The following is a 13,392-nucleotide window of genomic DNA, read 5'->3' as shown; positions in this document are numbered from 1 at the left end:
ATTAAACAAGATCGCGGATCTGCGAAATTTCAAAGCTTCTCACCTCATCGCAACTTCTACTGCCACCACCATACTTTCCGTCTGTTGTATTGTTGTTTTATTGTTAGCGATGGACTTCTGAGTGAGAGAAGTGAAAGGCTGCGAGTCTTTCAAACATTCGACTCTCGAAATTGGTAGAGGTGGATGGGGTGTGTATGTTGATTAGTGGACATTTGAGCTGTATAACCACAAAAATGATTTTTGGATAAGGGTTATCAAGCTTTAGTACCGTAGACCGGTGTCTGATTGATCAGGGGGGTATATTTAATAAGTTAGGCCATCTTTGTAAACAACATTCCTTACAAGTTGTTCGCTGCGTGTTTACAAGCTCACGAGAATGAATGTTTACATCACATTTAAAATTCAGATTTTTGCTGTGCAAAAAAGACTCAACTTTAAATCAGTATGCACTGATGAAGCTCATGCTTCTAAAGAATAGGTCGTGCTGTATGAAAACATCAATAATTTATGTAATTTAATAAGCATTTATAATACAATTCATTGTATATTAATCATATTCCTGAATCACAGGCTTGTATTTTATCAGGTGATTGATAAATGGTCAAAGTACGACCCTGCTGACTGAAAATGGACAAAATGCAATGTGCGAAAATGAAACGAAATTCAAATACTTCGCAAATCGGTAAGCTTGATGATTCATCTCACCACAATCCAGCGTTACCAGTATTCCAGATTTATCTGGATTTTCCAGATTTTTAATCATTTTAACAGACACACATATATGGTGCGTTAATTTCCAGATTGTTTTAATACAGTGTATCTTAAAATTGATCGTACAGCTGTACTTAAATTTGAGCAAAACGGCTCTAAAAGCACAAGTTAAAAAGATACGGCTCTGAATTTGTGGCAGCTGATTCAGCATACATTTATCAATTATTGTCTCAGTATAAGGCATATTTGGTTGATATTACAAAAAGTTAGAGCAATTTAAGAAAAATGCCTTTCTCTTGAAAAAACCTTATTTTCTTGAAATGATCATAACTTCTTGAAATTTTGTTCATTTTTAGTCGTAGTAAGGATCATTCATATGCCACTAATTTTACTAAAATTCGTCCTCTGGGTAAAAAGTTGAAAATCGTGCGTTTCACTAAAGTAAATCTAACTTCATACAGGTTCTTCCAATAAAAACCAAAATTATAGCAATAAATCAATAAATATCTGTTCGACCACCAGCCATGATTTAAAAAAAAATATCTATTCACCTTTCTATTCATGTTTCATAAAATTGTCCTGTAGGTTGTACGATCAATTTTGAGATGCACGGTATGTTTCATATATTTCCAGATTTTTAAAAAAATCAATTTCTGTTAAACATAATGCACATAAATTGAGCATCATAAATCATACAAGCTTACATTATACATCATATAAAGTTGTGAGATATGTCGAGGAAAATATTGGATAAAATCGTCAAATTTGTAGCCCCGCCGGAGACGAACCAGCCCAGGGCTGAAAGTCTCCTTAATAAAGGGTTATACGGTCAAAATTTGGTCAATATCAACTTGACGTATTTCTTTCAATTTTGCATTTAAAAAACCTGAACACCCCTCATTTTGAAGGTGTGTGTGTGTAGAATGTTGCTCCTATTTTGATTTAGGAATTCACTCTTCAGTTGTCAAAATGCCGTCCAAGCAAGAAAAGCAGCGTATCAAAATTTTGCTCGCGCATCGCGAAAATCTGAGCTACTCGCACGCAAAGTTGGCAAAATCGCTAAAAGTTGCCAAATCAACCGTTACAAATGTAATTAAAGTGTTTGGGGAACGTTTGTCGACAGCCAGGAAGTCTGGATCGGGGGGAAATCGAAAACCGGAAGCCGCTGAGACGACAAAGAGAGTTGCCGGTAGTTTCAAGCGAAACCCTAACCTCTCTCTCCGAGATGCCGCAAATAACCTGGGTGTATCGTCTACAACCGTGCATCGAGCCAAAAAACGAGCCGGACTATCGACTTACAAGAAGGTAGTGACTCCAAATCGCGATGATAAACAAAATACGACGGCCAAAGCGCGATCCCGGAGGCTGTACACGACGATGCTGACGAAGTTTGACTGCGTGGTAATGGACGACGAAACCTACGTCAAAGCCGACTACAAGCAGCTTCCGGGATAGGAGTTTTATACGACAAAAGGAAGGGGAAAGGTAGCAGATGTTTTCAAGCACATGAAACTGTCAAAGTTCGCAAAGAAATATCTGGTTTGGCAAGCCATCTGTACCTGTGGCTTGAAAAGCAGCATTTTCATAGCTTCCGGGACTGTCAACCAAGAAATTTACGTGAAAGAGTGTTTGAATAAACGTCTGCTGCCTTTCCTGAAGAAACACGGTTGTTCCGTACTGTTTTGGCCGGATTTGGCATCTTGCCATTACGGTAAAAAGGCCATGGAGTGGTACGCCGCCAACAACGTGGAGGTGGTTCCCAAGGACAAGAACCCTCCCAACACGCCAGAGCTCCGCCCAATTGAGAAATACTGGGCTATTGTCAAGCGGAACCTAAAGAAGACCAAAAAAACTGATAAGGGCGAGCAGCAGTTCAAGGCAAACTGGCTTTCTGCGGCGAAGAAGGTGGACAAGGTGGCTGTACAAAATCTGATGGCAGGGGTCAAACGTAAGGCCCGGTAATTCGGATTTGGTAAAGCGGAAGCCTAACTGAATATTTTTCCTGAATTTTATACTAATTGAACTTGAAAAAGAAATTTAATTTGATTTTTTAAATAAACGATTTCACCGATTTACACGCGTTTTCCCTTGACCAAATTTTGACCGTATCACCCTTTAAATATATATATTTAAAAAAAATGTTACTCAGCTGATGCCCAACAGTTAACCCGACAACTCAGCAGTAGCAAGAGACTCCTCGAACTGGGTCTCAGAGTTGGCTTATTGCTCCCAAGTAGCAGTACAAGTTTTATTGAGGTATTAAAGCATGCTGTAAATCTAAATCATAGTCTACAAAACCCTCATAAAACCAAAATTATTACTTGGGCTAGGTGATCAAGGGACGCGATACAAAGTATGAAAATAGCGTGCATGCGAGGATTTAGGAAATTTAGTACTCACTGCTGCAGCGGGCTCTCATACGGCGTCGCGACACTGGCGTTGGCCCACACGGCTGCTCCTGCACTACCGTGTGGCCGGAAACTTGCGGCGCGTGTTGCAAACAGCGTTTCGTTGATGAATTAGGAGAATAACGGATATATTCAACCACGAACGGCCCAGCAGGCATTGCTGGCTCGCTTGGCTGGCAGGCGTCCTTCCTTCTTTGGTGGAAATCGGCTGACCGTGGCATGGCCACATTGGTCGAACCGAGAAGGTATCCTCCTTGACGATTTAGGCCTGATGGAGTCAGGCTTTCTGGACGACAAAGGTTCTTTTTTTAATTAGACTCGGAAGCCATCTTGAGTGACCGTTTAATAATACAATAATACGTTACGAGGTGTACAAGATTTTTTTTTGATCTTTATTTAAGAGATTTTTAGCCATAGGCTAGTTCATCTCTTAACAGGTGTAAAAGAGCACAAGAGGTCCTGAACTGAGATAGTCCTTTCATCCCAAGCCCCTAAAAAGAGGGTGGGGGTATTAAATAATTGCACTGCACTATCTCCTGGTTTTGGTCACACGGACGCCTGATTACTTCTGCTTAATCTCCTAAATCTAAGATTGCTATCTTCAATCAATTTAGCCAATTCTCTTTTAAGCATATGCGCATCCATTTTTAGCATAAGGCTACGATTTTCCTTCCTTCAGTATTCTTCGAGTGCTTTAGCAGCGGTACTAACCCTCTCGCTGCTGTGTGTTGCCTTCCGTCATTATTATTAAAATACGTGAATTTTCCAAACAACTACAACTCATACAAACAAAAATCCACAGATTGTAACCAACTGGCTACGGCAATATTTCTTGCAAGCTCCTAGTTTGTGCCAAAATAAATACAAGTTTACATGAATGGATGTTTTCATCATCTGTAATATTTAGAATTTGTGTCTGTGTTTGCTGCTGTTTGTCTGCTATTGATTCATCATCTCATCTAAGAAAAAAAATTCATATGATTTAGGATTTGTTGGCTGTTTTGCAGTACCACTTCTTACTTTCTATAGAACAAATCTCAGACAACATAGACGTCGCGGCCATCTTGAAAAACGTTTGATGATTCAGATTTCTAGATTTTGCTCGGTTATGTATGGGATTACAATTTTAAAATGCTTCTATTTCTTCAATTATTTTATTCAATGATTCAAAAAAAAAATAAAAAGTTTTTATAATCCACAGTAACAAAAAATTCATTCAATGTACCTAATTCGAAAAATATTACCGTTTTAAAATTTTTCTCCCCCCAGAACTTTAAATATCAGTGGTTTTTTTACGATGTCAATGTCATTAGCGCACTGACATTCAGGCAAATGATATTGATATTCTAACTGTGTGCACTGATACTGACATCAGGTGGCTAGTGAAATTCAGAATTTTGTAGGTATTGATAGTGATATTTTGCAGCACTGCTAACAATTGGAATTCTGATTCAATAACAAAATGAAAACGGTCCCGCACTTGTTGCGATTGATTTATTCGTAAAATAAGTAGATACTCTTTCCATACTAGAAGACGATGCCACCTTTAAACATACAGTTTTGTTTGCACCAATCAAGCGCTAGTGATGAACCACTCGATACAATCCAACCCCTGCTAGGAAAACTATCCCAATGACGAAGCAAGTCATCCAGATGCGCCCGTTTCCTCTTCCAGCGAATTCGGCACAATCCTTCTGCACCGGCTCTCTACAGAGTGGACATCTGGCAGGTTGGCCCGGGTAGCAGCAGAGCTTGATCGTCTGATGGACACAATCCGCACAGAACCGGTGACCACAGCGGAGTTGAATTGTCTTCAATCTTTTCATGTCCTCCATGCATATTACACAATGATATATCTGGAATTCTGTGTTCCGCTTCTGACTGCTCTTGTCCGAGCGTCCGATTCGTTTCCATATTTGAATCATGGTTGAAGAAAAGGTATCAAAATACAATTATTGTCCTCGAAACTTATCCGACCGACGATCGAGCTGGCAGGCGAAGTAACGGTCATTGACTACTGTGTTTAAAATTTAATCGTGTGACGGAATTCTGTTTAAAATTTAATCGACAGTTGGGGCAGATTGGTCGACCTTGGTGGAAATCAAGGGGCAAGACAGCTGTGCTCGGTAAATTTGAGTTTTATTTGATATTTATTCAAAAATGAACAAAGTTGTCTCGTATTCTTCATCATAAGAAGTTCTGGAAACAACCACCGAATGATTTTTTTAAATATTAAGTGGAAAATGAGAATTTGGCATCAACGGCAATATTAAGTTTTCATGTATTAAAAGATCCAAGTTAGATTGCTGTTGTTCAGGCCAGGGAATACCTAGGCCTCTTTTGCTTTCTAGAGATTAATGATCTTCGAAGTTTTGGTGATGTGGTGGTGTGATTTCAAGACCAAGGAAGTAGGAATTTAACCTAATATTATGAGAAGATTCTTTCAGCTCATGAAAATTAATACTCAACCTCTCAAAATCGGAGAAAGAGGCTTCTCGTTCTGTTGTATTGGTTTCAAGCATGAGGAAACTCGACATTAATAATTATTATTTATAATTGAGGTCTACAGTGACCAGCAAAATTATTTTAACAAGCTTCCATAATGTAAGAGGGATATAAATCTCTGATTATATTTTGCAAGAAAAAGTCAGAGTAATCATCAACTGTCACTAGAAACTTGTTTAGCACAAATGGAACATTAACGAATGTGGTATTTTATGTAGTTGTTCATAACAGGTCACAATAGATTAGTTTTGGCCAACTTCATAGTTGACAGTTGGAATGTCTTGATGTTTTTTATGCTACTTAGGATTATCCCAAGGGGTTGGTCACTCTACTCACCCGGGTGCAGTCATTGGTGTTGTTTGGCACCCATGGTTACAATTTTTATGATCTTTAAAGTTACTGACAATACTGAACTTTTTCTGCGCCTGCGCAGTGTGCATATGTCAACTTTTGTTATGGGTGTTGCCACTCCTAGTCAAATTATTTTCAAAACAACCGTGAATCTCCACCAAGTATCGCCATGGATTCTCAAAATACCAGCGCCGGTGGTGTAGTGATAAGCGTGACTGCTTTCTCACCCCAATAGGTCTGGGTTCAATCTCAACCGAGGTCGGTGGGATTTTTCTGAGGCATAAAAATCTCTGGTTGGTCCCGGCCCATGTGTGTTTAAATGGGTCCGATATCCTACGCAGGTGGGGAAGCTGCCTTCCTGCACATTCGATTGCCGTCAATGGATGGCAGTCGATGTCCGTCGGTGATTGGCACTATATTGCGGAACAGAGACCGACGTTAAATAAAGGAAAGAAGAAGAAGAATAATAAGGAATCTCAAAATCGTAACACCCGTGACGGCAGTCGCATCCACATTTCCTCCCAGACGAAGAACAGCTGACAACGGCATCTTGACCTGACCGTGGATTCCAGCCATGGCTACACGAACTAGCGATGCAGCTCCCACGGCTGCGGCTGCTTCCAATGCTGCCGCTGGTCTGTCTTTTTTGACGAATTTTAGAGGAGACGGACCAGCAGAAGGATCAGCAGCAGCAGCAGCAGCATTGGAAGTAGCCGCAGCCGCAGCCGTGGGAGCTGCATCGCTAGTTCGTGTAGCCGTGGCGGCCGACGCTGGAAATCTTGGACCGGTCACGACAAGCGGTGCTTGAGTTTTAATCGGAAAGTCAACAACGAAACAAAAACTATAGCATCCGACCAGCTCGAATACATCCATGGCGGTGGCTGCTACCAATCATTCAATCGTCCAACATATAATGTTGGAGGACCGTCTTGGCAAAATCTCAAATAGTTCAACAAATTATTTTTACTCTTCTTCCTTTTTGCACTTCCAACTAACACAATAAGAAATTATAATTACGAATCATAACATTAACTACACAGAAAAAGGAAAATCCTTTCTTTTCTCAGAAAAAGAAGCTTCCGTTCTTTCAAAGCAAACGTGTTTTCGGTGTTCTCGTTGCTCCACGCATCGTTCATCTTCTTGGAGGAGGAGAAGCACAGCTTCATAATGAACGGGAGTTTTGTGCATTTGTGATCGCGCTGTGGTTGCACTTCATGATGACGTTCACCACCAGGGCTACGCTCGGGAACTTGACCAATGCGGAGGAGGAACTTTCCGATTTCAGCGGGAACATTCGCACTTGCGACGGGTGGCAGTCCTTGGTGGTGAATGCAGTCAGCAGCAGATCTCCGGACGACATACGGGTGGGGTATTGAAGAAGTGGAGAATGCGATTTTTGCTGGCCTGGGAAGTGATTGTTCTTGGAGGCGCTGTAGACCTTGAAGCTGATCGAATTGTCCGGCAGGGCTGGTCCGTTTCGGGTCAGCGGTGCGTCCTTCATCAGTCCGACGTGTGTTCCGGCCGGTGTTGGTTTCCAGTTTTCCGACGGATGATACTCGGGTGGTGAAAAATTCGGTGCAAATCCGTTTCCTCCGCCGGCTCCCAGAAGGGTTGGTTGACTAATGATTGACGTTCGTTGTGCGGGGTCGGCCTTCCGCCGAAGATGGAAGCATCGTGTAGCAACGGAGCTCGTCCGTTGCAGGCATCCTTGGTGACGGATGTATCCAGTGTGTAGTCCCAACTGGAGTCCGTGTCGTTTTTAAAAACATTGAAAAACAAAACAAAAACTAGAGCTGTTAAAATACCGGTATTATTCACAAGCAATCAAAAGTCAGTTCAATGACTTCTTGGCACTGCCGGTACAGCTGCGGCACACTGAGGTACACTGAGAAAAAAGTTGGCGCAAAACAAGTGTGTACAGTGACCACCCCTTGGATTATCCAGAATCATCCATTTGGATCGACTGTAGTCCTCCCTGAGATTGTCTGGAATCTCCCTGGGATTGTACGGAATCCTTTTTGCGAGTGTGTGGGATCCTCTCTGAACTGTCATGAATGCCCCTCAATTTTACCTGAAATCGTCCTGGTGTCCGGAAGCCGTACTAGGAGTATATGGAATCGTCCCTGAGAATAGTCTGGAATCACCCCTAAGCTAGTTCGGAGTCCCTCCTGAGACTGTCATAAAACCCCCATTCGATTGACTGAAATTCTTCCAGAGATTGTCCAAAGCCTTCTAGGGATTGTCCATGAACCATGCTTGTGACTGTCCATAAGAATCCGTATTATGTGGTTACTAATGTTTGCAATAGTCGATCATCATCGGTATGACAGTAAATCATCTCTGGCTCTACACAGTTCGAAAAAGTAGTGTAAATTTCAGTTCAATATGATGCACATAAATAGATTACATTATATATCATGTATAGTTCTGACACATTTCATGCAATGTAGCAAATATTGTAAACAAAATACGAGGGGTGCGACACATCCAAATCTTGATTTGAAATGGCCAAAAAATCGCACACTAGCGAATAAATATACGAAAAATCTTTTTTCATCTCTTGCATCTAAACCAATCTACTCCCATCGCTATCCACCTTTTTGCAGTAAATCTTCAAAATCATAATCAATCGTGTTTCTATCTATTAAGCTCGAGTGTATCTCAAAACAGCAAAGCAACAAATTTCCTGCATCTTAGATAGAGTCGCCCCCTCGACAAAATATCATCTTTGTAACAAACAACATTTTTTGCAAGTTGCTCGGTTGCGTGAAATGAAATACAAGTCTACGTGAATGAATGTTTACATCACAATTAAAATTCAGAATTTTTATCTGTGTAGTGACCATGAAATTCTCCATCGATTTTGAGGGGACCGCTTGTAGTTCCTTTCGTAGCGTGCTATATGAAAGTGAAATTGCCTTTCCATTGCCGAAATACCTTCTCGGTTAAACTTTGGTTTGACCGCCGGGCACCGCTTAAAATGTTTAAAAATACCTAAATTATGATTGCTTGACAGCATCGGTTTCAACACAACAACCAGGTGTGTGGATGATATTGAGCAAAGCAAGTTACTCAGAGCTACTCAAAATTACCTCCGATTTTACTCATGATCGAAAGCTGTCTTACCCCAAGGTGGAAATCAACAAAATTTGGTCGAAAGTAAAACTACCCAAAAATAGGGAAGTTTTTGCAAAAGAATGCACGGTCACACAAATGCTCGTTGGCGCCACGATCTAACGTTTTACTCTAATATTGTAGAAACTTGTGTAATATGATTAAAACCAAAAACTTTGGAGAAAATGTTGAAACACTTCAAAATATATGCTTGATTACAAATATTCTGCTTACTTCATCTGCAGAAACTTTTGTCATCAATTTGAAGGTTGAAGTTCAGGCTAGCACCATGGATTGGTTTCTAAACTATCTAATCGAATCTAACACCAACAAAGCCAGTTCGTGAAAGCATCCTGGAAAATTATTGATTTACCTCCATAATTTTTGTCGTCTATTTGATATATGTTTCACATCGAGGACGCGTCATACATACCAAAATGGCCAGACCTACTGTGCCGCATTTAAGGGGCGAGATGATTAAAAAACATCGGCCCTGGAAGATTGGACATTGGAATCCAATCTGGACATCTCATACCGTACGTTCCGTTTTTGGTAATTATATGATTGGTTAGTTCTTTGAAGCATCAAAGCTAGAAAGGTTAAGTGTTGTTCCATTTTCCTCTGACGGTTGGGACACTCTTGTCCTAGCTTTTTATGGCTTGCACACAAAAATCACTATGCTTTATTATGAACTTCCCACCTTTGCAACTTGAGGCAAACAATTTCACGGGAAATCGAAAACAAAAATTAGCGTGCTAGGTGGGAATACCGTTACTTTTAAGAGGGGTATGTAAAATAATAGCAGTATTATCAACTCTTCAAAAAACATTTCGATTGGAAAACTATTGAATCAGTTTGAGTCTACCTTCAAAAATAGTACAAAGTGCATTTTTTCAAGCATTGGATCAGTGATGGCATAATCATAATCAAAATGATATTTATCCGTTTTCAAACGCTCTGAATATTGGAGCAAAATATCATGCTTGATATTGATTTTCAAGCTCCTTGATATTGCGAGACTATTCACAACGTGTATAGTTGAAGCTGAGAGTTGAATCGAGGCAAAATCATTCTATTTCACCTCGTTTTCTTAGAAAGAGAAGGTATAATAATGCTATCTCTTTTTTCTCTTCACTGACAACAGACACGAAGCGACTGCTGCCTCCCGTTATGGCAGTTTCGGTTGCGTTCGGGTGTAATGCAAAAATGATGAAACTCAATTTCACCACAGTTTGGTGATATTTGCAGCTTAGCTTGATATCACAGCTTGCTACATCAACCGCCGTTGTTTGCTCGTTGACTTTTGTGTACGAAAATCAAGCGTGATCTTGATCTTTGATGAGATTTGTTTTTTTTTTTATATTTTCCCAACACTGGATCGTGCATTGTATCACCAAGTTGGAAAAAAATCAAACACAGTTAACTTTAAAATTACCCCAGAATTTATTTCGGTAACCTGTGAATATTGGTAGTAGTAAGTAGTAGAAAAATGCCAACTGATTAGAAAACACTTTTTTGATTTTGACGAGAAATTTTATGAAACATTGCTTTGTCTTTTCAATCCTTCTGGTTGCATTTCTAATGGCCATTGCTTGGGTGTAGCCAAAGCCCTTTTTCTAGAGATATATCCCACTGCTTTCACAAGCCATTCACACCAATTCCCCCAGGTTAACCTTTAAGTACCACCCTTCTACGATTCAAACGGTATATCCAAACCATAAACAAGAAGAACTAAACGTTGTAAGATAACAGTGAACAGCAGAAAACGATTAAAACCTCCCGCGGCAATGGAGTGAAAAGTGAAAAACGAAAGTCCTACAGCCTCTGCGTAAACAATCCGCCCATGCTCAGAAGCAGCAGCATCTTTATTCAAGCTTGTTTTTTTTTATTATTATCACCATTAATACAACTCACTGAGCAGCAAATGATCACGTACCGGAAAGGCTGCTGCATCTGAAATATAAGAAAAACTTAAATCATTAAATTTCGCACTAAAAGCGCGCACCCGTGCAAAACTGAGCGATAAGTTCACTTCACCTATCTTTAATTAAAACGTTCAGCTTGAATGGTGCGTCTCGCAAATTTGCGAATATTAAACGATTCAATCTGTTTTAATTATAAGGTGGCTACCACCAGACTGCAATAAAGGGAGAAAGGATGGATTTTAATGCATGCATTTTATTTTTTCGCCCACAGGGAGCAACAGCTGCTGAATGTGTTCGAAGTAGTGGTATCGACGCTGGAGGGCAAACTCCAGCGGATAGACAACCTGGACAAGGCGGTGGAGCATCTGATGCGACGGGTGGAATCCCTGGACAGTAAGGTTGCGGACAATATTCACAAAACCGATTCAGTCATCTCCAAGCTGCTGATGCTGGACAATAAGCTGACCGGCGATGGCGACAGGACTAACATTGTCAGGACGGCCAAGTCCACCAACAGCCTGGACAGCCGACTGGTTTCGTTGGACCAGAAGGTCAGCGATATCGATAACAAGCTGAATGGGCTGAAGAATCAGATTGACAGTAATTTCTTACCGTTGGATGACATCAACGCCGAAGCCAGTGAGCGGAAAACTGTCAGCATGAATGTGGCAGAGATCACGAAGGCAATGCATTCAGAAGTGATGGGACACATTACCAAGGAACTGGGCCAGCTTCGGTCCATCCAGGAAGGTATCGATAAGAAGCTACAGTTCCACATCAACATTGTGTCGGAGAATTTAGGCAAGACGATCAATTTGCTAAACGAAGTTCACGATGCCGTGGTTGATCATAATATCAACTTCAACTACAGTTCAACGTCCACGATACCACCGTACGTAAAGGCCAGCAAGATCGACATTCTGGTGAAACAGATCCGACCGATCATGTCCGTGTCGGAAAAAATGGACGAAGTATGGGATGTTGTTGTGGGTACGAAGAGTTCCGTTGATGATTTGGTGCCCAAATCGGATGCACTGCTTACACAGAACCAACGGCAGGAGCGTGCTATCGGAGAAATCCATCACGATCTGAAAACCAAAACAAATTTGATCATCAACAACTTGGATATGGTGGAGAAGCGACTCAAGAAGCAGGAAGATGATGTGGCGGTTTTGGCTCAACGTCCCGTTCCTGCGGAGCTACTGTTGGACCCAACGATTGATCGACTCGTTGAATACGACCCAAACAGGTAATGTTCTGTGACGACTGTTCATTAAATTATTTGTTAACTAACTCATCCCTAAATCTACCATCAAAACAACAGGTACTCAATCGTTGAAGACTTCACGGAAGCACTGCCAACGACGACCTACCCAACGGCCTCCTCTTCCTCGACGACGAGCACCAGTAGCACCAGCACTAGTACCACTGCTAGCAATGCGAATCTCACCAGCACCACTTCGGCTTCCGCACAGACGGTGCAAGCAGGAGGCAAGAACATGTCCCGCAAAGGTGGTATCATCTTCCCCAGTGTGAAGAACAAGCCTTCCGTGCTGAACAACACCTTTGCCAGCGATAGCCTGCTCTTCAAGGATATTAAAGTATGTATCGAGATCCCCTCTCCCATGTAGCACCGTACTATCTCAACTTTCATCAGCTGACATTTGAGAACGAACACGTCGAACACTGACTGTATTATTTATGCTCAACATTTCACGTTGCAGCAGATTGCAATCATGATACCCCCCCCCCCCCCCCCCCCTTTCCAACGACACCGTGAGTGTGTGATATGCAAACCACCCGATTGTACCGCCCAATGTGCGTGCTCGCGATTTATCTAATTTATGAAGTGTTGCATAAATTGTCTCACCGCATGTCCCACCAACAAATGGACGGGCCCCTTCCCCTATAGTAACGCGCTTTTGTTGTGGTGTGACCGATCCATGGACATGGAACGCGTGCGTTTGCATACCTACTCCTTGCGATTGCGTGAGACTCTTTCTCGCACGCACACCCCCCTCGCTTGCTGCGAAACCGAAACATGTATGACCACGGAGGAGATTATCGCGGTACCTATAGAAAGAGACACCCAGGTGATGTAACAGATTTTAGGAATCAACGCTGTCGAACGTGTTCCTATTCATCGTCTCTTGCTCTGATGACGTTGTAAAGGATCCAATACATTATTCTTGTATAGATGCGGTCAGCAAATTAATTGGATATCGCTCGATGAATAGAATTGACAGAGGACAAGAGCAGGCACGTTCCTTTTGTCGGTTGTAAAGTAAGCGGCAGTGGGGAAAAAAATCATGTTATTTATGCAGTTCACCAGTGCATGCATACCTTCGTTTGAAGCGCTGGCTGGACATGTAGTAATT

The 13,392-nt window shown here is 41.5% G+C and overlaps 1 protein-coding gene across 1 annotated transcript in view; it reads left to right on the top strand.

Moving 5' to 3' along the window:
- The window catches only part of LOC135703723 (angiopoietin-2), a 390,934-nt gene that overhangs the window by 343,355 nt on the left and 34,187 nt on the right, over positions 1–13,392 (top strand). The window contains exons 3-4 of the mRNA XM_065225018.1: positions 11,286–12,263; positions 12,339–12,615. Of these exons, the coding sequence (XP_065081090.1) occupies positions 11,286–12,263; positions 12,339–12,615 (1,255 nt within the window). The remainder of the gene's footprint in view (positions 1–11,285; positions 12,264–12,338; positions 12,616–13,392) is intronic.

The sequence above is a fragment of the Ochlerotatus camptorhynchus genome, unplaced genomic scaffold, assembly GCF_037179485.1.
Source record: "Ochlerotatus camptorhynchus isolate MF236.1 unplaced genomic scaffold, CSIRO-AGI_Acam_v1.1 ptg000220l, whole genome shotgun sequence".
NCBI classification, from domain to species: Eukaryota; Metazoa; Arthropoda; class Insecta; order Diptera; family Culicidae; genus Ochlerotatus; species Ochlerotatus camptorhynchus.
The sequence above is the reverse complement of the archived record's forward strand: the minus strand, read 5'-3'. Positions and strand labels throughout refer to the sequence as shown.